A 22,270-nucleotide genomic window follows, 5' to 3' on the forward strand; every position below is an offset into this window, starting at 1 on the left:
AATATAGATGATATCTGTTTGCATAAGGGTAAAATAGATATTTTACCCTTATTAGATAAATGATAAAAATACCCCTTAATTTAGTCTGTAAAATTCATCCCAAAATTGATGTGAGGGTTTTACCATTCATCCCCTTTAGGTTTTAGAAACTAACATTTCACCTTACCTAAAGTTTTTAAACTTTAAAAACTAATATTTTCACCCTCAAACCTAGGGTTTCCATATTTTTCAAAATACAACCGCCTCTCATAACTTTCAAAACTAGTAGTTTCACCCCCATTCTTCAACTTCATCTCCCGACGTCGTCTCTGGAGTCGTCACCGGTCTCCTCCTTCTGCTGGTGCGACGGCGGTGGTGCGATGAAGAGATTTTCATCTCCTCGTTGCACGGTGCGACGAAGAGACGGAGATCTCTTCATCGCACGATGCGATAAAGAAATAGAGATCTCTTCATCGCACCACCGTGCGACGAAGAGGTCTCTCTTCGTCGCTCTACCCAGAAGACGAAGGATGACTCTTCGCCATCCTTCGTCGCCCCTCACGTCGTCCAGACTCTACAACGAAGGACGACAAAGCATCATCCTTCGTCTGTTCTTCCAGATCTGGACGACGAAAGGCGTCGTCCTTTGTAGTCGAAGATGGGAGATCGATCGATTGCGTCGATCGTCGGTGGTGGCTGGAGAAGGAAGCAAACCCTAGGGGTGAAATCTAAACTTTTTAAACTTTGAAGATAAGTTAGTTATTAGTTTTTAAGACCTGGAGGGAGAAACGGGAAAATTTTAAAATTTTAAGGTTTTAAATAGTAAATGATAATTTTGCCCCTGTCCCTAATTGAAAAATTGGACGGCAGTTTGGTCATGGGTGGAAAAAGTGGTATTTTAAAAACGCATCAAAAGTTAGGTGGGAAATAGTCCTTCTCCCTTTCCAAAATATTCAAATCCGAATAATAATTAAGGTCACAAATCAAACAATTTATGCTTCTCAATCTCCGATGCAAATATTCCAAAATTTTTAGACACCAAAATGATAAGAAGAAAAACAATTGACAGTCAACTTTCAACTTTAATTTCCAGGTTAAAATTTTAAGAATGCCTTTGTAAATCACTATTTTCTACCCAAAGTTCGGGAAAATCATTTTTCATCCATCATATTCTTAAAGTATAAATTTTCGTCTAAAACCTAGCTCCTTAATGAAAAATAGTCCTTAAACAGTGTTATATAAGTAAATAATCATATTTCCTCTCATTATTTTACTTTTATAAAACTATTATATTACCCCTAGCCATGATTGTTTAAAATCTAACTAGATCTAGCACAAAAAGAGATTTAATTTTCTCATATCATACTAGCCAATGTGTAAACTGATGACTCAAATCACAAAAATTGCATCATATAAATGTGGTTCCATCGATTTGGTATGATTTGACAAATTGCATCTACGTAACCTTGTTATGGATTTTTTTTTTTTAATTTGTGAAAAAGAATGATATTTATACATTTCTATCACTAATTTATTTTTTTAATAAAATTAGGTTTTAAATAGATGTTTGTAGTTCAAGAATTTAATAGATGAGAACTATGGTTTCTCGAACATTAGTTGGGAAAAGGTTATTTACTCATTCGGGTAACCACAAACCGTGGGTGAAAAATAGTGATTTACTCATATAGGAAAATGTTATTATCTTTAAATTTATGGTAGATAATTTTTTTAAATTTTAGAGCGCGTTATATCTACACACTTTTAATACACAATTTAAATACACAGATGATATATAATTTAAAATCATCCAATTATATTGTGACACATCATTTGGATATTCAAATTATGTATTAAAAATGTGTATGCATGATTTTATTGAATGAGATAATCTCTTGACATATATACTTAAATTTTAAATCAGGGAGGAACAATCGACCCTCTTTCCACTTCCATTGAATCATAATAAGACATTCACAAGTCAAAAGCACATGCAAAAAGATTGCGTCTACATGGGTTCTTTCTAGTTTTTGCAGATTTTCCCAGATGAAATATGTGTATTTTTCAGGCTTTTTAAAATTTCAATTTTTGTTGGGAGGTGATCAAATGTTCCTCATTAAATCTACTCCTAATATGCCATTCAATGATTTCAGAAAATATAGTGGACTATTCTGATTGCAACCTCCCCTGTACTCTGGTCACTGCAACTCTAGATTAAACCTTTGTCATGCTTTAAGCAACAAAAGCAGGAATATAAGCTTCTGCAAGTAAAAGAGTAAACCTGAAAGAAATAATATTGAAATTTATTGTTGAGAGCATTTTCCCGTGATACCAATAAAAGGTTTGGTTGTCTAAAATGTAAGTTTCAACATTAGACCCCTCAGAAGTTTCGTCAGACACCTTGAAAGAAAAAAGGCCAATACATGCATCTAAAGCTTAGATACCAAAATTATTTCCGTCTACCCTTATGCATCATAAAACATCATGTTTTCTGAAGTTCCTGCCCAGATATGAATTACAATGGAAAAAACAATAACAATTCTTGCTCTAAACTCAGGTATCCAGCAAGATGCGCAATCATCAAACAGCCAAACTACAGAGAATCTTGATTACCTGAAATGACAGGTTTTGTTTGTCACCTCTACCGGTTGCCGGGTATTAGATATCAATACAAGTAATCCCGAATTCTAGGATGGAGCAGATATGCTTATCTGAATGCCACTTTTACCATGGTCATGATCAAATTTTTTCAGTATGTAGCAATAGTTAACCTGAAATCAAAATCAAGTTTCTCAATTAAAGAATATGTCTTCCTAAAAACAAATAGCTACTTTTAATTTAAAAAAACTAAAGAAAAATTAGTTGTTTTCGAGGAACATATAGCACTTATGCAAACAAGGACGGTATCTATAGCATTCAACAAGATTTTCCCAATAACATTTTCTCTCTCTCCTGCCAACAAATAGCTACTCTACCTACCACCATATATATTCACCGTTGAATTAATTACATGGGACTAAAACGACAAACTACAGTCCAAATCCGATGGTGTATATGCATAGTCCGTATAAATTTATAGCAAGAGGGCCTAAATGATTAATATATATTCCAGTATTACTTTACTACTAACAACCCATAACATGCAAATCCATTTTTTAACTTAAAAGCCACAGACTCACAGCAGATTGGTTTATTAGGAGAATCGCACCATGACAACTTGTGAAATGAAAAAATTTATTTAAATGAATAGTCACTCTTAATCATTTTAAATACATGCTATAGTTATAATGCTCTTGTTAGTAAAATAATTGTTTCAGAAGCAATATGCAGAGTTACACAAGAGACCCCCACATCAATTGATATTCATCAGGTAACCTTCCTCAATCATGCAGCACACCTGGAACAAAGCATTCCTTTTTGCTCATATTTATAAACTTAACAGAAAAGAGAACTCACCTCTAGGCGGAATAGATTTGTTGGGAAAACAATGCCACCACCTAAAGAGCTTCGAAAAGACTCCAAAAACTTTGGCAAAGAGAAATTCCGGTACTCGTTCTCTGTTAACTTGGCAACACTTCCAGCACATGCAAACAAATGTCCATGAATTCCTTTTTCTCTAAACCACCTCAAAGGAAGATCAAAAGAAAGATCTGCAAAAGCAGAAACAGCTAGGTCTCCTCCAAGAAAATCCCTTTCAGCAGGATCTGCATTCTCATCAGAAGAATTTCCTGTCATTTGCCTTCTGGGCTCTGCAGGGCCCAGTCCCCTAGTTTTAAACCCCCACAAAGCCAGTGGCCCTCCCAAATGGCAAACTGGAGATAAATTACCGCCCAAAAAGAATCTCTCAGGTACAGATGAAGACATGCTCAAGAATCCTCTTTCAAGTGGGAAAAGAACACCACTGGATACCCCAAAATTTAGGGAAGTGTGATAAAATCCAAATGGAACAGCAAATCGAAGATCAAGCTCCTGTAACATAAGGCATTGTCAACAAGGTTAAGAAACAGATCAACATTGCATAACCCACACAAAAACAAATGAATCATTTAGGAAATCTGAAGCCACAGTGACACACACAAGAAGCAGAAACAAGATCAATCTCATGAGCAGTCCATGATTACATAAGAAGACACTGATTCATTATAATATTAACCTCATATTAAAACAGCACACAAAGCTACAGAGACATGGAAATAAAATGTTAAACATGCAAATAGGAAACAATAGCATAATGCAAAAAAGTACAGCAACTACTTTTATCAAGCCAAAAGGCCCTAAAACACTTTGGAAAGTTCCTTAATTTCAGAATGGACGACTGAATCCCAGTTCCTTCTGTCATAGAAACAATATTTAGATTTTATTCTCCTAGCACCCTAATGGAATCATGAAACCACAAAATAAGCATTTACAGGAACAATGCTGTCTCCATACGCATGCCAAAGGGTTGGTAAATGTCTACTAAATCTATCATATTAAGTTTAAAGTCAGAGTATGACTAAAGGTGTGCATAATTCGATTTAAACCGTAAAACCAGACCCAACCACTTAAAAATTAAAGTTTGGTTTGATTTGTAAAATGGTTTGGTTTGAATTGATAAATTTTTGAAAAACAGTTTTAAGTTTTGGCAATTTTCAAACCATAAACCGTATTTTTAAAATACATATATATAATTATATTTCACATAATTTTTCAATAAGCAATTAGGTATATAATTTATTTTTTTCAAATTTATTTTATCATTTTCTTTACATATATATTGTCTATATATTTCATACTTATTTTACATGTTTATATTATGTTCTAGAAAACAATTATTCAATTAATTTTATTACATAATATATATTTATAAATGAATTATTTTAATAGGTTTAAACTATAATCCAAACTAAACTAAACCGTATTTTTTCTGTTTTATTTGGTTTTGTTTGGTTTGAAACCTAAAATGGTTTGATTTGGTTTGAAAAATTTTCAAACTATTTTTTTTTTCAATTTAATTTGGAAAGATCTCAAATCGCACAAAGCAGACCGTGTGCACCCCTAAGTGTGGCTCTCACTCTAAATCATACATATAAATGGCCAAAGTGAAATCATTTAAGTTTGACTAGAAACAGGGAGAGTTACATAAAATGAAAGTCAAGCAAAAGGTTTCCAGTAAAAAACCAAGCGCAATTTTTGTACCACAATATCAATTGACAGAAATGTCAATAATAAATAGAATCATGAAAGAGTAACAAAACAATTGTGCAGTCAAAAATGTTATCAAACAGGTGCAAGCAAAACCAAGAATGAGAGTTAGATTGAACCTGTCGCAAAAATCTCAGGGTCCTGTTATCTGGTGCAATGCCGCCAATTTGCGTGGTTGAAACAAAAGCATATCCCCGAGTTGGCCTCAGAAGAGAATTTCTCTTGTCAAACCTAAATGTATACTTTAGAGATGAAAGAAAATCATGTCCAAGTTGTCTCCTTATGGACCTGGATGACATTTGTGATGGATCTGTCAAGGTTCTCCATGCAAGATTGTATCCCAAGTCATGATACTTAGATGAAAACAAGCCAAGAGACAGCCCCAATGATCTTTCTTTGTAAGATGAAAATTTTAGCCAGTCTTGGGATAGTAGTGAAACCCGTACAGTCAGAGGACTCACCAGGCCTTTAAATCTGGGGATATACACACCAGCGCTTACCTCTGCGGAGCGGTCAAAGCCATATGCCAAAGAAGCATCCCACAAATCACCATACCCAAGAAAGTTTTTGTACTTGAGTGATCCTTCAACTGATGAAGATTTACCCTACATAAGTGTTATAGAGATTTAGAAAAAAAAATTAAGGGGCACACTCAGCAACACACTGCCTTGCATCATATTCAAAATCTACAGTCACTTGGATATAATACAAGTGTGAACTGGTAGTACACCAAAGAATAGCCAAGCTTGGCACTTAAAAAAAAAAAAAAATTACATAGGATGAGCATCATCAAGCCTATCCACCAAAAACACATCAAGTATTTTTAAATAACATATAAGACCTTCTTCAATATCCCAAAGATAATGTTTATAATTTCAGTATCTCAATTCTCATTCTCATTTCAGAAAGTTTGTATAAAACTTAACATTTATATGCCTTCCTTCAACCAACATATCGAATCATGATATCCTAATATCACCAATGCCACATCAATGACTACACAGCACAAGCTATTCACAACACATGTTTAAATACGGTACTTCCCCACATTTCTCTCAATTTTCCTTCTACTAGTCCAAAATTTTCTACTTCACCAAGCACGCCATTACATATACAACAAATTCAACATTGAACTAAATCTCAATTTAACCAACACGCATAATTCATGCATAAAATTATTTAAATACCTCTCCTTTGGTGTAAGTTCCGATTTGACCAGACACTGGACTTTTTGTTTCAACAACTTCGATGATCACATTCGCCGTACCCGGAAGCTCCGGTGGGCCCGCATCGAGCGTGATGTTGACGGAGTCAAAGCATTCGAGCTCTTGCAGCCTGTAATTAACAATACTGGCCGCCTGGATTATCTCTTGCATTGACGTGGCATTCTTGATAGCCTCTAGTTCCGCTTCAATTAAATACTCCTTCGTCTTCGTGTTCCCTTTCACAATCACGTCGTGCACGCGCAGTGGAACGGTGTCGCTTTGCATCCGGCTCAACAATTTTACCATCTTCTCCCTCGGCGGGGCCGGTTCGGAGTCTTCGTCCATATCACCGTCTTCTTCTTCCTCGAGGTCTTCTTCGTCATCGTCGCTCTCGTAGCTAGGGTTGATCGATTCGGGCTTTTGTGCAAGGTCGGGTTTCTCGTACAGGTTAGCCATTGATTCAGAGAGGCGCAAATGAGAAGTAAAGTGACTATCGAGTGAAATAATAATATTAAAACACTGAATTTTAATATCCAGTTTACATAGAGCAATTTAATTAAAAAAATAATTGGACAATAATAATTTTTTTTTTAAATTTAAAATGATCTAATAATAAATTTCACATCACTTTTATACCTAATTTAATGTATATTTTAATTGAGGAGTTTATAAGTATTTAGTAAACACTTCATGAATTATTCGGATATAATTAAAATAATATAATTTACCAAATTCACCCCGATATACTTAATGGAAAAACCGTTAATGACCAAAATTTGCCGATGGACATTCAAATTACAATCCATTCATTTTCAATCAAATTTCATTCAACTTCTTCTTGAAAATGCTTATGAAATTGGTTGTTAATTGATTGAAAAACTATATTTGGGTAGTTTAGGGTGTGCATACTAGGTAGATAATGTCTATATTTAGTTGTCTATCAATTGGGGGGTGTATTGGGTAGGCATTGTGCCTATTAGGTGCACATTGTAATTTGTACGCACAAGAGAGGCAACATTATATTTTTTATCTGGGGACAAAATGATTTTCATATATATATTTTTTTATAAAATATGATAGTTATATTTTTTAGTATAATGTTTTGTTTATTTTAACATTTAAATTAATTGCTTTTTTTTTTTTTTAGGGATCCACATTGTGAATGAACACCCCAAAAGCGCTAAAACCACTATAGAATCGAATGGCAAATTGAGATTCTGGGTAACCTAAAATAAAGGATAATGGATCAACAAATCTGAACATACAAAAATATTGAATCAAAGCTTTGTTAGAGACTCCATTGACTTTGTCTTCGCGATAGGTGTTTTCATAATCCCTTGCGACATAGTGGAGTTACTATTTATCTACACAGAGACAATCACAAAACTGAGATTTCAATAAAGGTGTTAAATAATTTACGCGATTGTTAGATCACCAATATTTAATGCAATTTTATGAAGTGTTTTCAATTTATTATTTATTGTAGCCCCTCAACTTTTGGATTATTATTGTTTAACCCTTAAAACTTTAATTTGTTGTACTTAGGCCTAACAATAAAATATGACATTCATCATTATTGATTGAATCTTAGTCACTCATTAAGAGAGCTTAAGTCACAATGTTCAAGTGTGATTCACTTATATGTAATAAATCAAAAAACTGTTCTAGTCATGACAATCAATCTCTTATTGTATATAACCTACAAGTTTTCTCTTATATTGATAGTGAATAATTAATCTAAAATTAATTAGCCCTCTATTCACAAACCACGAGTAGTTTCTGACAAGACATCATAACTACTTAAATGATAGAAAATCAACAAAAACTAATTTTAACTTCTCAATTATGCAATTATTGTACATTCTAATCTTTTCATTAACCAATATTTTATCGAAGCTAAGAAATAGAAATAGTGTCTACATCATATTATCTTTTAACATTAATGTTTGGTTAGCCAAACAACAACCAAACTAATGTTGGATTGAGGACCATCTCTATGATATATATGCATATTTTTTATTGACGTAATAAGGGTAATTTGGGTATTGTATTATTCTGACAAAAAAATTAAGTCAAAAAAGGAAAAACTTGAAGCTCTTGAACCACATATTGGCATCCTTGACATAATAGTACTTTGTTTTGGTGCTTTCATCATTTGATTCTTTTGAGTGCATTTTCTTTCAGAACCAATTGTTGGTAAAGATTAGGTGTGTATATACTCCGATTTAATTTGACAAACCTTGCGGGGGAATAAGTCTTTTAGCCTTACAACAAACCGATAGCCTTATTGCCATAGATATTAGTATGGTCTCATAACCAAACTACATGATAAGATATCTACTCTTGTAACTAAAAATGATAATTCTTTATGGATTATATTGATAACCCTTTGAAAAAATACTTGGTTTTTTTGCAAAAATATCCTTGTATTTTAGTGTTTTTATTATTTCTATATTTTACTTTTTATTTTATAATAAGTGGTATAGATTAAACAATCAAATCAAAATTATAACAAAATTTTAAAAAAATATGTGTATAAAAAAGTGTATAAATTTATATATATAAATTGATATAACAATTTATGATTAAGAGATGTGATTATTTATTTTTTCTCTTACTTTAAATCATTCATTCATTCAGATGCTAAGATACCATAATATATAAATAAGTTTGTATAATTTATTAGTATATAAAGTATAACTCCAAAATTACTCTATTGAAAGCTACAACTATTTGGATTTCAGACTTTTATTTTGTTATTGTTAGAATCATGTGACAAACACCCAAATTATCTCAAAATTCTCCAACCTGGAGTTATAGGAATATCGAAATCATACAAAAAATGAAAATATTTTATTTCACCCAAACTTAAAATAAGTTTGCATTCTCTCTTCAAATTACATGATAGATTGACTTTTATGTTGACAATTATATGACTTTGATAGGTAAGAGCCAACCCTTTTGATTTAAACTCATTTCAAATTTGGGAATTTAAACTAAACAAATTCAAATTGAATCAAACTAAGTCAAATTAGTTTTTTAGACCAAACTAACTCGATTTGGGTCCTAGCCTAATTAATGCCTAGGTGCCATTTTGTCTTTCTTAAAAAAGGTTAACCTTCTTTTTTGTCTTAAAACTAAGTCCAATTGGCCTGCAACGGAGCTTAGGGTAAGGCTTGCAAATCAGCCTAACACAACCTGTGAAAAAAAATAAATAAATTGGTTTACAAAGCATGCGAGTTACTCCCACCAAGGGCTCACAAAGGCACAACATGGGAAGCCCTGGGTTGTGTTTCAGGTATTATCATTCCAAGGGCTAACATGACCCACCATTTTATGGGTCTTGACACAACATAATGAGTTGTATTGAATTTAGTCTAACATGACCACAAACATGTCTAATTATATTATATTATCAATAATTTTGGTAAATGATCTTTTATTACGGGAGAATTATGTTTTCCACTTGAAGTATTTCTCTTTAGGTTTAAAAAATCTATTTTTCACCCATCTATTAAATTCAAAACATTAATTTTAATTGTTATAGGATATTTTTGTTAAATTATAATATATTATATAATTAATATCACTTATATCCTAAAGTATAAACAAAATAAAATTTTGCATCAACTTGAAAATTTATTATTAAGACTCCTATTTTCAATTAAATAAAATAAAAACACTAACAAGTACTATTCTAGATAGGCTTAATAAGTTTGCTAGGTGAGATCTCTTGCCATATTGCACATGGGATGTGGTATGATTGTAGTGTAATCACACTATTTTAGTGCGATCTTAAAGTGGTTAGTTCGTCCGACATTAATTATTGATTACTTTTTTAAAAATAACACTAGATATTTCATCTTTTTCCATAATTATAGAAATTGGTTAAATGACTATTTCCTACTCAAGGTTTCATAAAATAACAGATTACCATCTTATAAATTTGAAAAAAAAATTAATTTACACCAATATGTCAAAATCAGCCATTAGTTTTAAAATTTAATTATAATTATATCATTTTGTTCAATTATAATTCATGTGTAGTTAATTAATTAACTTTTATTTTGTCCCCAAAGGTTTAAAATATTATAATAACAACCTTATTGGACTGAACTGCAAATAATACAATGGGGATGTGTGTAAATAGATATTTTTCTTATCATGTTTCCTTTATTATTATATTTATCTCGTATATTTTAAAAATATAATTACAATGCAATTGTTATGACATGACATAAACACCAATAATATTTTGTGTTCTATTCAGTGCCTTAAGAATATATCTATCATTTTTTTTAAATTATTTGAGAAGATATTAAAATATACATTTTTTAAAACACTCTTAAGAGTTTTTCAAAATTATAAAATTCATAAAAAAAATATTTGACATTTTTAATATTTTTAAAAATTATATTTGATGTTCAAATATATGTTTGTAAACTTTTTTATTATTTTTTATTAAAATTAATATATATTATGAATATAAAATTATTTAATAAACTTTTAGAGTAATGCATTATTTAGTTTAGGATTTTTTTTTGTTTTTTAATATATCATAAAATTTTAATAAATTTAATAAATAAATAAATAATTTGAGAATATGTTATTCGATAAATTTAATTAAAAGTAATATTATGTATATTTATTTTAATTGTATAATTATATATATTTATATATATCATTATATAATTAAATATTATCTTATTATTAATTTAAAATTACTTAATTATATAATTATATATATATATATATATCATTATATAATTAAATATTATCTTATTATTAATTTAAAATTACTTAATTATATAATATATATATATATATATATATATATATATATATATATAATTTCACGGTTTAATTAAATGTTTTGGACAGAAATGACATATTAGTTTTCATTGTAACTTGCAAGTTGATAAAACACCGATGTTGATTGGAACACGTGTCCCACATTTTACGTGGAGCCCAGAATCTGAAACTTGGGAGCTTGTATAGGCGAACATTCCCCAAAAGCGAAAACAAGCGCACAATCACAAATTCAAAATCAAGCCACTGTCAAGTTCAACTCCAAACTTACCCATTTTCAGTCACCTTCGTCTCTCCGGGAACATGGCCCAAAACGACACCGCCGTCAACAGTTTATTCTCTTCTTTGATTCAAGACATCAAAGCCTACTCCGGCACCGATCCCCTTCTTCCCTGGATCCGGTATTTAAACCTCGACGCGTTTTCATCTATTCCTCGTATTTTCCATTTCATTAGCATATATAAATTCGTTAATTAAATATGTTGCAGAGGCATAAAGAAAATGAAAGAGTCACTACCTTCAAATGTCTTAAAGGAGAAATTGCCTCGGTTTCTGCAGAAATGCACTCAGACTTTTGAGTCCGAGCGGCGTTACAAGAACGACATGCGGTATCTTCGCGTTTGGTTAGAATTGGTAATTTCAAATTAATTAGTAGATATTTTCTTTAAACCTACATATTTAATAATTTTAGAATAACTGTTTTCTGTGTGTGTGAGATGAGCAGATGGATTATGTGGATGATCCGAGAGGTCTACTAAGAAGCATGGAGGTGAATCGCATTGGAAGAAAACATTCTTTATTCTATCAAGCATATGCTCTTTACTATGAGAAGATGAAGAAATTTGAAGAGGCTGAGCAAATGTACCACCTCGGAGTGCAAAAGTAAGTTCAGTTACATTTGAAAATATTTATTGATTTTTCTTAATCGATATGGCAAAAATAAGCCACCCGTAATATTGTTACGTATTCCTACTTTAGTCAGTTTAGTGAGTTTGATATAGTTTTGTCAATGGATTATATTTTAATTTGCAACCGATGACCAAATCATACAAGGATGTGATTACTTATAAATCTGCTTCAATTGTTTGGGATGTTGGGGAGAATTAGACTAGCTTTATTCAGTCTTTATTAACTGTTTGAATAGCTTTGCGGAGCCTGCCGATGAGTTGCAGAAGTCTTATGAGCAGTTTCTTCATCGGATGGAAAGACACAAAAAGAAGAGAATGCGGGTATTGCTTTTATTTCTTCTGTGTATTGTGCATTTGTTCATTGGCCAAGAATTTAGTTATCTGATTATTGGCGGATATCATACAGCAAGAGGAACGGAGAACTTCGAGGAGGCCTTTGTCTGACAGGAGCACCCCTGCTCATTCCACTGAGACAGGAGAAAACAGTGAGAACATAGGCGTAGTTGAACGATCTTTAGCTGAAACTCTGCTTGAGAATAGAAATGCAGAATCCAAGAAGATTTTGAAGGAAAGGTCCCAGAATGTGAAGCAATCAATGGAATCTAAACATGATGGGGTTTCAGTGAAACTGGGCCATACTGGATTAGGTAGCATGCAAGAGGAACATGTTGGTAAATCTGGGAGTAGAAGTACATCCAAGCGACAAGTGGATTCTAAAGGAGAATCTGATGAACCTATAATGTTTGCAGGTGATGATACATTTGTGGTGAAGTTTGTTGATAAAGCCATTGTGGGAAAATCTGAAACAGAAGATGCCTTCCATCATGGACTGGTGGATCCTACGATAAATATGAAGGAGGCCATGAATGCCATTAACAACATGTTTAAAGAGCCTTTAGATATAGCTCCACGTGGAAGAAGATCACGTGGAATCCAGAAGAAAGAAGATCAAAGATTGGAAAATGGTTTCGTGGTGTTTGTTGATGACAATTTGGATAAAGGCATTGAATCAATTGAGAGAAAAGAAGAAAAAGGTGTTTCACTAATGCAGCATGGTGGAGCTGAAAATTTCCTGCCTCAAAAAGAGCCATTCACAATATTTGTTGATGACGAAGAAAGTAATAAGATTGAAGTTAGAAATGATGATGAAGGGAACCTTGAGCTGAATGAAGTGCAAATTGAGACACAAGGCTTCAGTTCATCTTCTACACATGTAAGTGGTTTCGTGTTTCCAAGTCCAAAGGACCTTCCATCTGAAAGTTCTGATGAACAGGATGCAGGGGGCTCACCTCGAGTAAAGCTTCGAGAGGATACAGTTGTTCATAGGTTTGTTGGGTCCACTATTTTAGATGAGCCAGATGTGGAAAATGTTTGCCACCATGGCTTAGTAGACCCAACAATCAACTTGAAGGAGGCTATGGCCGATATCAATAATATGTTTGGCAAGCCAATAGATTTTGTTAGGGCTAAGAGACCAAAGAAGCAAGAGAAAGCGCCAGTCAAAAATCAAGACCCTGGTGGTTTCTTGATACTTGCTGATGATGACTTGAAACCTCAATGTCAGGCCTCATCGAAGTCATCAAAGAAAAAAGGAGATTGCAATCTGTTTGAGCCAACCATGTTTACAAAGGAGGCCATGGATGACATAAATAAGATGTTTGGAATGCCATTGGACTTCTAAGGAAAAAGTAAGTTCTACTTGTCCTGTATTCTGGTTAATATCTAAAATTTCAATTGATTTATTTTGCCATCACTTTTTGCCTCATATATACTTAAATTCATGTGAATGCATTGTGAGTTCAGTGTGTGAAATGATGTCCTAATCAGGAGACAATTTGTCTCCCTTAGGAAACAGCATAAATAATCAATAACTTATTATCTTATAAACAAGTCAAACTTATTATCTTATAAGCAAGTCAAGGAAGTGAGGCTTTGAAAGAAACAATTCTGCATAAAAGCAGAATTAACTTTAAAAAAATTATTAGGCACCATTAAATTGGCAAATTAAGCAACACAACAAGAAATAAAACTGAAGCAAAGATTAGTCAAGGTTCATTGTAAACTGGTAGTAAGTCATTAAGCTCTGGTAGGGCAATTTGATGGACGGAAAGCCAAGGGGCCTGCAGCATAGATCACAGCCTCATAACTCTTTCCGAACAATCTCTTCCCTTCATATTGGAGTGGGGCGCCGTACATTCCATAGTTAACATTGGATAGGAGGCTGCAATTTTCAAGAGGAGATGACACAAGCTTAACAGTGCATGATTGAAGGGGATGCTCCACCAAATAGTTGTTCATCTTGAATCCTGCAAGTTGTGCGTAGAAGTAGCCATTGTCATTCGTTTGAAAAGCTTTGTAGTAGCTGACTTGATCCTTTTCGTTTTTGCAGACAACACTAACTTTTGCTGAAGCAATCGGCTCAGCCTCTGACAAAGACCATGTTCCATAATGCTTACAGCTCTGGCAATACACCATGCCTTCAACAACTACATCAACTGTCTTCCCAACTGCTGGTGTATTTTCATTACCAGCCATGGAAGGAAAGACCAATGACAAGAGCAAGAGCGATGAGACAATGATTCTGAAATTGTTGCTTGCCATTTTTCTCTGGGTTTGGAATTCAGGAGATGAAAGCTTTGTGAATTCTGGGATGAAGGTAGATTGGATTGAATGGTTTTTATATGGGCTGTTTTTGTGTGCTAAAATTTTTTAAGTGTGGGTTTCGATGGACGTGTAGGCTACTAAACTACATGTCAATGACTCGTAATCTCAAATTTGTGCTCCGGCGTGAAGGCCACTTTCTTTAAGGTATTGAATTATGCTTGCACCTAATCATTCTCTATTATTTTAATTTTTTTATATGATGGTTTTCAAAATTTGCATAAAATTGATTCGACAATAATATTGGTCTGTGCCACGAACGCAAACTAGAACAGGCATGAGGCAAGCTGTCTACAGTTTTAATAATTGATGGTCAATTTTTACGTATAGCAATATTATCTGTATCTATTTTTTATATATAATTTATATTCATAGATAATGTATTATCATATAATTTAATATTATTTTATTTAATTTAAAATTATTTAATCATATGATAATACATAATTTATATATATAAATTATGTATCAAAATTAAATATACATAATTTTATTGTTGGAGGAGGTGATACGGCCTTGTGGTACAAGTGATATTTGGATGCGACCGGAGGAGATTTATGTCAAAAATATATATATATGTAGAAATGAAGGCCCTCCAAATGATGGAGAAAAGTTGGCGTAAAATAAATGTTTTCTACATGCAAAGCTTTAATTTCAATTATAAACTCGAGTTTTATCTACAGCCATGCATTCCAATTACATTATCTTCTATTACAATCTTCCCAAATTGTATTTGTTTATTAACAAAAGATTATTTATTAAAATTACTATATTTTGAGAGGCTGTACAAAAATGACCAAACTGCTTAAGTATTAAATTTGGGTGGCCAACAGATTGTGAACTGACAAAAATACCTTCATATATAAATTCAGTTTTGGCACCAAAAAAAAAAAAAAATCTAGTCCATTTGATTTTCCCGACAACATAAAAAAATGAGTTTTGACAAAAAAATTGTCCAAATTTTTTTTCACTAGAGTTTAATGTTTAAGTTTTAGTGTGAAGAGTTAGGTTTAACAATTAAATTTAGGATTTAGAATTTAATGTTAAGTTTAATTGTTTACGGTTAAGGTCTACGATTTAAGTTTTATGATTGAGTTTAAGGTTGATGCTTAACGTTTAACATTTAGGATTAACAATTAAGTTTAGAGTTTTGTTTTAAAGTTTAGTTTGATGTTAAGTTTTATAACGTACGATTAAGGGCTCTAGTTAAAGTAGATGATTAAGGTTTAAAGTTTAATATTAAGATTTAATATTAACGATATAAGGTTTATAGACCAAGATCTATCATTCATTAATTGAGAGATATAATTAATACTGTAAATTTTGATAGATTTTATCATTGTAATAATGTTTTTTTCAAAAGAAATAAATAAAATTTTAAAAAATTGTTAATTTATGTTAAAATATCATTGCACATCAAATTAAATATACCCCTAAACTTTCAAATTATACATTTTCACCCCTAAAACTCTCATAAACTTTTCCTAGCTTTAACATCTTATAACTAGCCTTCTCTTGAATAGCCAAACTTAAATAAATTAGAGAGTTAATGCTAATAGCATTTTCAAAATGCTAAACTTATTAAAATTTTATTTAACTTTCGAACTTTTAAATCTCATATTTGTCTCGTAACAACATACATAAATCCCCGTTAGTTTTAAATTCTTATAAGTAACCCTCTGATTTGATGTTTAGTTTTAATTTTATGCAAACACACCCCTGACAATATTTGAGGACTTTTATATTATAAAATATTGTATTTATCTTCAAATCAAAGTTTAGTGTTTAGACACCTTAGCATTCCCCCTAAACTTTATTTCTCCTTTATCTTATAAATCTTGCCTCTACACCCTCAAAATTGATACTAAAAATTTTAAACCCCCCATAATTTTAAACCTTACATTTACCCCCCAAATCAAAACTTATCATTTCATTTTAGAAAGTTTAGCATTACTACTAAAGTTCTACAAGTTCATTCTCTTACCTATAACAACAATTTCTTACCTATATTTATAACAATGCAACAATCTATCCAATTAAAATGAAACAAACCAATAAATATTAATCATCTTATCTAGATTTTACAATCTTTCTTGATTTTATCTGAATTTTATAATCTTTCTAGATTGAACTTGTGATTTTGGTGCAAAATTTTTAATATTGGAGTTGTTACATAAAATTATAGTTAGAGTTTAAATATTTTGAAGCTTTCAATGTTTTTGTTGTAAGGTTAAAGATTGAAAACAATATGGAATTTAATTAAGTGATTTGGTTAGAGAGCTTTGATTCTCAAAGAGTTGATCATTTAGGTACAACTCCTTCAAATTATAGTCATTTTAATAAAGAACCCTAAACAAAAGCTTCTGCCACCAAATCAGTCTCAAAACTTATTTTTATATAGATTAATTGGCAATTACAGGAACCATCTACTTTTCAAACTTGGTTTTTTTATTCTACAACATTCAGTCCTGGTTGAAACCGTCAATAACATTAAGACAAACTCCTGAATAGGAAAGGAAGACAATGAGAGAAGAACCAACAAAAGAAAGACAATTGAAGATAGCCACGAAATTGGTTGATCATTTCAACATTTGAAAACATAAATTGAAAAATGTGCAATGTAATTTTCTTGTGCATTTTCACAGATAATTCTAAAAGAGAGAAGAGCCAAAACAAGGAAGATTTACCAGATTTCCCCCCGATTTTGGATATGTACAACTCGCATTATATTGGCCTACAATAGATACAAGCACTATCGACCCAAAGGCAAATACTTCTGAGCCTAAACAACAAAGAGGATGATAAAATTTGAAGCTGTAATACTTACAATCTAAATTTCATGTTCTAGACTGCATCTGCGGACAAAATCTCAAGCTCCGCCCACCAAAGAGGAGAAAGCTTGGGGATTGCTCCATCTTGTGTTATTCCAGTAATCTCTCTGAGTCTTGCAGTGACATCTCTCATTGATGGTCTCAGTTGTAGGTTGGGAAGGACACAAGCTTTTATCAAGTCACCGAATTTCTCCAGCTGCTCCACATCAAAAGTGCGTAGAGTTGGATCGACAAATCTTTTAAGGGGTTGATTCCCTCTCAAATAATCTGAAGCCCAGTCTTCAAGACAACCATCGTTCACCGTGTATGGCATTCTTCCTGTCATCATTTCAAATAATAATACACCAAAGCTGTACACATTACTTTCTAGGCTTGCTGATGGTGTATCTGAAAGCTCTGTGCCGGCTGTTTTCATTTCAGAAGCAGATATCTCATTCCGGAAGCTTAAGTCTGACAATTTGGCTGCATAGTCCTCGGTGAGGTGGACAGCCGGAGAGTTCAAGTTGTTGTGAGCTATGGGCAGGTTCAGCTGGTGCATATACTCTAGGCAGTGAGCCATGCCCATTGCAATGCGCATACGCATTCCCCAGTTTAAGTGTTCTGACTCTCTAACTGCAGGACCCAAAAATATAAAACTCAAATCAGTTGTGAAATAAATGTATAGACTGAGAACAATAGATCTATTTATTTTTTATTTTCTCCACTATCTGTGTAGACTCCATCTTTGGCAACAAATAATTTACCACCTTCTACAGAGCACTTAGTACTTCTATTGAAACAAAAACAGGCCTAAGAAATCAACTGCCTGAAAGAAATGAAACATAAATATGGTTTGCCCATAATTGCCTAATATACAGTACAATTAGTCACTTACCATGTAAATGTTCAAAAAGAGTTCCGTTAGGAGCGTATTCAAACACCATCATTCTAGTGAAAGTCTCCTCTTCCTCGCAATACCCAATAAGGTTGACAAAATTCTTGTGGTTCACTTTTGATAAAGTGTCAATCTGCAAAACAAAACCATAAAAAAATATTTAGGACAATCAGATAGCATAAATACCACTTTGAGATCAATCGTTGTTCATAAAGTACTACCTTCTTCCTAAACTGCATTTCTAAATTCTTCGACCAATCCTTGGCTGATGCTACTTCAACAGAGGCAACAGATATTTCAACTCCACTGGACAATGTTCCTTTGTACACCATACCGATCGGTGAAGAACCAATTACATTACTGAAATCTTCACAAGCTGCTTCAAGCTCAGATCTCTTAAGCTTAGGAACACCTGAAATGAATATTTAATTATGTAAGTATTCAGGCAAAACCAACAATATCGACGTGATAAAAACTACTAAAACTAGAGATGGGGGTGAAATAGAAAGATGCAGTACTGCTGGCTCTCTGTGTATAATGTACATGCAAGCAGGCGAGCATGTACTCTATATACTTCTCATTATTATGAGCTTCTAGACTTGATCTAAGTCAAGTGGATAATTCAGAATGCAAATCAGATTTTTGGAAGGAATTTAACCAAATCAGAGAGGAACAGAAAACTATTTTTTTGCTCCCAAATCCGAAATGAAATTAAGGCCACAACCATAATTTTTACTTCTGGCCCTAGAATATCTCCTTTGATTGATAACTTGAAATACAAGGGAGGCTACTGATCTATGGAGAGATATGCACGGCCATCTCTGGTCTAGGTAATATTGGTAGGTGCCAACCATTGAAATATACATTTCAACCTTCTGAAAGTCTCCAGTTTTTAGACACTGCTTGACTTTTTTTGTTTGATTGATTGGCACCATAGATATCCTTATAAATGATTTTCACCTGAGAAAGAATAGGTACCAGTTACAAATGCTTTCTGAAGCTGTCCGCTCAATCCTGTGGCCCAAGGTCTGACAGTAGATACCTTGTTGCATCTATAGAGATATATGACTATGATTAAAATGAGAAGCAATACAGCGCCCCCAATAGTTCCACCCAGTATTGCTGACTTTGAAGAACTCCTTTCTGATTTTGAGGGGTTCAGAATCGGTGAAGGAGGTGGGTCTAGAGGAGGAGTTGGAGCAGGAAAATTGCTAGTGTCACTATCTGGGGGGGCAACAGAAGCACGTGGAGGAGAAGTGTCTGATGGAGATTGTGCAGGAGAGGGCGTAGATTCACCGGCAGTACCACTCAAATTGACCATAGGTGACTCTTGCAGCAGTCTCCTTCGAACAACAACTTCATTTTGGACATCATTCCTAGCAAAGACAAATGGATCATTAGTAAAGAGAGATACAAAGAAACACAATGCAACTAATATTAAAAAATATAAAGATATGGTATTTAGCAGTCATTATGATGTCTTATGCACAAAGGAGGTACTTATGTTTTCAATTCATGAAAATTAGAAAACAAAAAAAAAACAGAATACACTTAAAGGTGAAAGAACAATGCACTGATGAACTAGCATTTCGCATGTGATAGAACCTTGAAGGAATTAATTTCAAATCTACAGCAAACATACCAAGTTATGAATCTTTTGCCGCAAGACAATCCCTTTTTAGCAGCGCTAGACAGAAGTGCTTCATCTACTTGGGATTCAGATATCATTTGAAGTTCATATATTTCAGGAGATAGGCCACCAAGAATTTCATTGTTGTCCAGTAAACTGCAACTTGAGCAGAAATTGAATCACTATACAGAATGATAACTAGGTATCGATAGCAAAAATTAACCATTGGGTACTATCAACCTACAGGATTGTCAGTGACTCATTAATGCCAAGATCAGATGGAAGCGGTCCACTAAAGTTATTGTAGCCCAAATCCAACACCTCCAGTTCCTTCAGCTCTCCAAATCCTTCAGGAATAATTCCACTGAAAGAGTTGTTGCGCAAAATACTGCAAGAAGACACAGAATTATTGCAAAGAATAAGAGACAACATCAAAGCCCCAGAAAAAAAAAGAAAATCATCATGCAACCCGCTAACAAACCATAGGCAACTTACATAGACTTTATGTGAGTCAATCTTCTGAGCTCGGGCGCCAGAGATCCTTCCAGGCAAAGATCTTTCAAGTTCCTGCATATTAAACACATTCATCTTTATAATCAATTCAAATATAAATTAGGTGTGAAATTTACACGCAGGGATCCTTTGACTTGAAGGAAAAGAAGATCCATAATTTTAGATTACGGTTCTTAATGAACTCTTAATGGCAAAACTATTCTATTTTTTTTTTTTTTAAGTTCTCATAAATTCTTCACCACATTTTGGATCAATTTTATTATCTCCATAATTACCAAAAATAATAAAAATATAATTAATAACAAAAAATGTTGATTCTAAGCACAGCCAACTCTGATGATGGGTACCGTCCATTTGGTTGCAAAGGAAAAAAAAAAAAAAAACTAGAGAAAACTCATAACTTTTTCACATATTTTTCCGATAAACCAAACAAAAGTTTCTCACAGATAAGAAAGAAAGAAAGAAAGAAAGCTTCTCACAGAATGACAACTTTGCCTTCATAGCACCCAACGCCGAACCACGAACACGGATCATTCTCTGTATCACTACTCTTCCAATTCTTTAAAGCATCAAACGGATCACTCACAACTCTTTCTCTTAATCTCAACAAAGCCAAACCTGTACTCGTGACAAAACATAATAGAAAAAATGAATCACAACCTTTCGTCCACTTTCCCGAGAATCAAACATAGAAAAGAAAAGTACCTTCATCATTCAACGACCAACACAAACACAAACTACGAGAAACCAAAATAATAAACAAAACTTGTAATCCACCAAGCTTCCAATTCCATTCCATCGATCGAAAACGATCACAACTAAGACTTTCCCGCGCGTTGAGTTGCCGAAACTGAGTCGAACAGGAGAGAAAACGAGAAATGAAATTCCCGAAACTTAACAGAAGTGTGAAAAAACCTAAAACTTGAACCGTAATCTGAGAATTGTATTAAAAAATGAAGCCAGGTTAGCGTGCTGGCAAGCTAATTTAGACTGAAACATAAAGAAGCCGGTTGAGTTTTGAAAACGCGTATGTTGAAACTTTTTTTTTGTTTTTTTTACACTGCGGTGATTAAAACGACAAGTCGTCTTGGATAAGTTTCAATTCAACTGGGATGAGGGTGCCGGCGTAGACTTTAGCACCATGGACCAAGTCGTTTTCAGAGTTGTATACTGTTGGCCCACGTGCCTGGGAGAGTAGTTTACCAGTTGTTTCTACACGAGTGATTAACATTTTCCATCCAAAGGCTTGACTTAGAAACCAACGTTTTTTAAATTAGTTAGATATTGATTTGATAACGAGGATGGTCTGATGATTAAATTGATTAATTATTTTTAAATAATATTTAATTTTTTTATATTATTTATTATTTATTATATAATTTAATTTATTTAATATTAAAATAAATTTAATTTAGTAATATATATATATATATATATATATATATATATATATATATATATTTAAATATGATAAATAAAGTCTTAAATATAAGTTTTCATCCTACAAGAATAGATAAAAATGATACAAAAATTATACGGGTATAATGTGATAAATGGTGAAAAATATATTTATAAAACAAGTCATAAAATTCATATACAAAATGTGTATATATGAGTTTAATAGGAGACGTCATGAATAATACATTTATAAAAATACATTAATATCAATAATAATTTGA

The 22,270-nt window shown here is 32.8% G+C and overlaps 4 protein-coding genes across 7 annotated transcripts; 1 reads left to right on the top strand and 3 right to left on the bottom strand.

Moving 5' to 3' along the window:
• Nucleotides 1–2,258: 2,258 nt before the first annotated feature.
• On the bottom strand, nt 2,259–6,881 carry LOC123228216. Its single transcript, XM_044653528.1, has 4 exons — nt 6,348–6,881; nt 5,280–5,765; nt 3,433–3,945; nt 2,259–2,747 (listed from the first exon to the last, which is right to left on the bottom strand). The coding sequence occupies exons 1-4, from the start codon at nt 6,819–6,821 to the stop codon at nt 2,664–2,666; spliced, it is 1,557 nt and encodes a 518-aa protein (XP_044509463.1). The 5' UTR covers nt 6,822–6,881; the 3' UTR covers nt 2,259–2,663.
• A 4,515-nt stretch (nt 6,882–11,396) lies between these two features.
• LOC123227209 (probable inactive serine/threonine-protein kinase bub1) lies at nt 11,397–14,635 on the top strand. Its single transcript, XM_044651911.1, has 6 exons — nt 11,397–11,575; nt 11,663–11,807; nt 11,899–12,056; nt 12,319–12,403; nt 12,489–13,770; nt 14,472–14,635. Exons 1-5 carry the CDS (start codon nt 11,478–11,480, stop codon nt 13,761–13,763), a joined length of 1,761 nt encoding a protein of 586 aa, XP_044507846.1. The 5' UTR covers nt 11,397–11,477; the 3' UTR covers nt 13,764–13,770; nt 14,472–14,635.
• Nucleotides 13,977–14,990, bottom strand: LOC123227210 (non-classical arabinogalactan protein 30). The gene has a single exon (XM_044651913.1). The coding sequence runs from the start codon at nt 14,681–14,683 to the stop codon at nt 14,159–14,161; it is 525 nt and encodes a 174-aa protein (XP_044507848.1). The 5' UTR covers nt 14,684–14,990; the 3' UTR covers nt 13,977–14,158.
• Nucleotides 14,991–17,303: 2,313 nt separating this feature from the next.
• On the bottom strand, nt 17,304–21,626 carry LOC123228358 (probable inactive receptor-like protein kinase At3g56050). Of its 4 annotated transcripts, none has more exons than XM_044653727.1 (9): nt 21,297–21,626; nt 21,071–21,209; nt 20,574–20,645; nt 20,323–20,466; nt 20,091–20,240; nt 19,409–19,824; nt 18,670–18,860; nt 18,449–18,581; nt 17,304–18,186 (listed from the first exon to the last, which is right to left on the bottom strand). In XM_044653727.1, exons 1-9 carry the CDS (start codon nt 21,388–21,390, stop codon nt 17,588–17,590), a joined length of 1,938 nt encoding a protein of 645 aa, XP_044509662.1. In that variant the 5' UTR covers nt 21,391–21,626; the 3' UTR covers nt 17,304–17,587. The 4 variants fall into 4 exon arrangements, with proteins under 4 accessions (XP_044509662.1, XP_044509663.1, XP_044509664.1 ...); XM_044653728.1 differs by having other exon boundaries at nt 20,091–20,234; nt 21,297–21,625; XM_044653729.1 differs by having other exon boundaries at nt 19,427–19,824; nt 21,297–21,624.
• Nucleotides 21,627–22,270: the final 644 nt, after the last annotated feature.

The sequence above is a fragment of the Mangifera indica genome, chromosome 10 (assembly GCF_011075055.1).
Source record: "Mangifera indica cultivar Alphonso chromosome 10, CATAS_Mindica_2.1, whole genome shotgun sequence".
Lineage (NCBI taxonomy): Eukaryota > Viridiplantae > Streptophyta > Magnoliopsida > Sapindales > Anacardiaceae > Mangifera > Mangifera indica.

Coding starts and splice junctions, on each gene's coding strand:
- LOC123228216 (XM_044653528.1), bottom strand. CDS start 6,821: ATGGCTAACCTGTACGAGAAACCCGACCTTGCACAAAAGCCCGAATCG. Junction 3,946..5,279: donor CCCTGAGATTTTTGCGACAG/GTTCAATCTAAC, acceptor CTTATGTTACAG/GAGCTTGATCTTCGATTTGC. Junction 2,748..3,432: donor CAAATCTATTCCGCCTAGAG/GTGAGTTCTCTT, acceptor TTTTGATTTCAG/GTTAACTATTGCTACATACT.
- LOC123227209 (XM_044651911.1), top strand. CDS start 11,478: ATGGCCCAAAACGACACCGCCGTCAACAGTTTATTCTCTTCTTTGATT. Junction 11,576..11,662: donor CCCCTTCTTCCCTGGATCCG/GTATTTAAACCT, acceptor AATATGTTGCAG/AGGCATAAAGAAAATGAAAG. Junction 12,404..12,488: donor ACAAAAAGAAGAGAATGCGG/GTATTGCTTTTA, acceptor GATATCATACAG/CAAGAGGAACGGAGAACTTC.
- LOC123227210 (XM_044651913.1), bottom strand. CDS start 14,683: ATGGCAAGCAACAATTTCAGAATCATTGTCTCATCGCTCTTGCTCTTG.
- LOC123228358 (XM_044653727.1), bottom strand. CDS start 21,390: ATGGAATGGAATTGGAAGCTTGGTGGATTACAAGTTTTGTTTATTATT. Junction 19,825..20,090: donor GGCAAAAGATTCATAACTTG/GTATGTTTGCTG, acceptor TGTCTTTGCTAG/GAATGATGTCCAAAATGAAG. Junction 18,187..18,448: donor TCTTTTTGAACATTTACATG/GTAAGTGACTAA, acceptor TGGGTCCTGCAG/TTAGAGAGTCAGAACACTTA.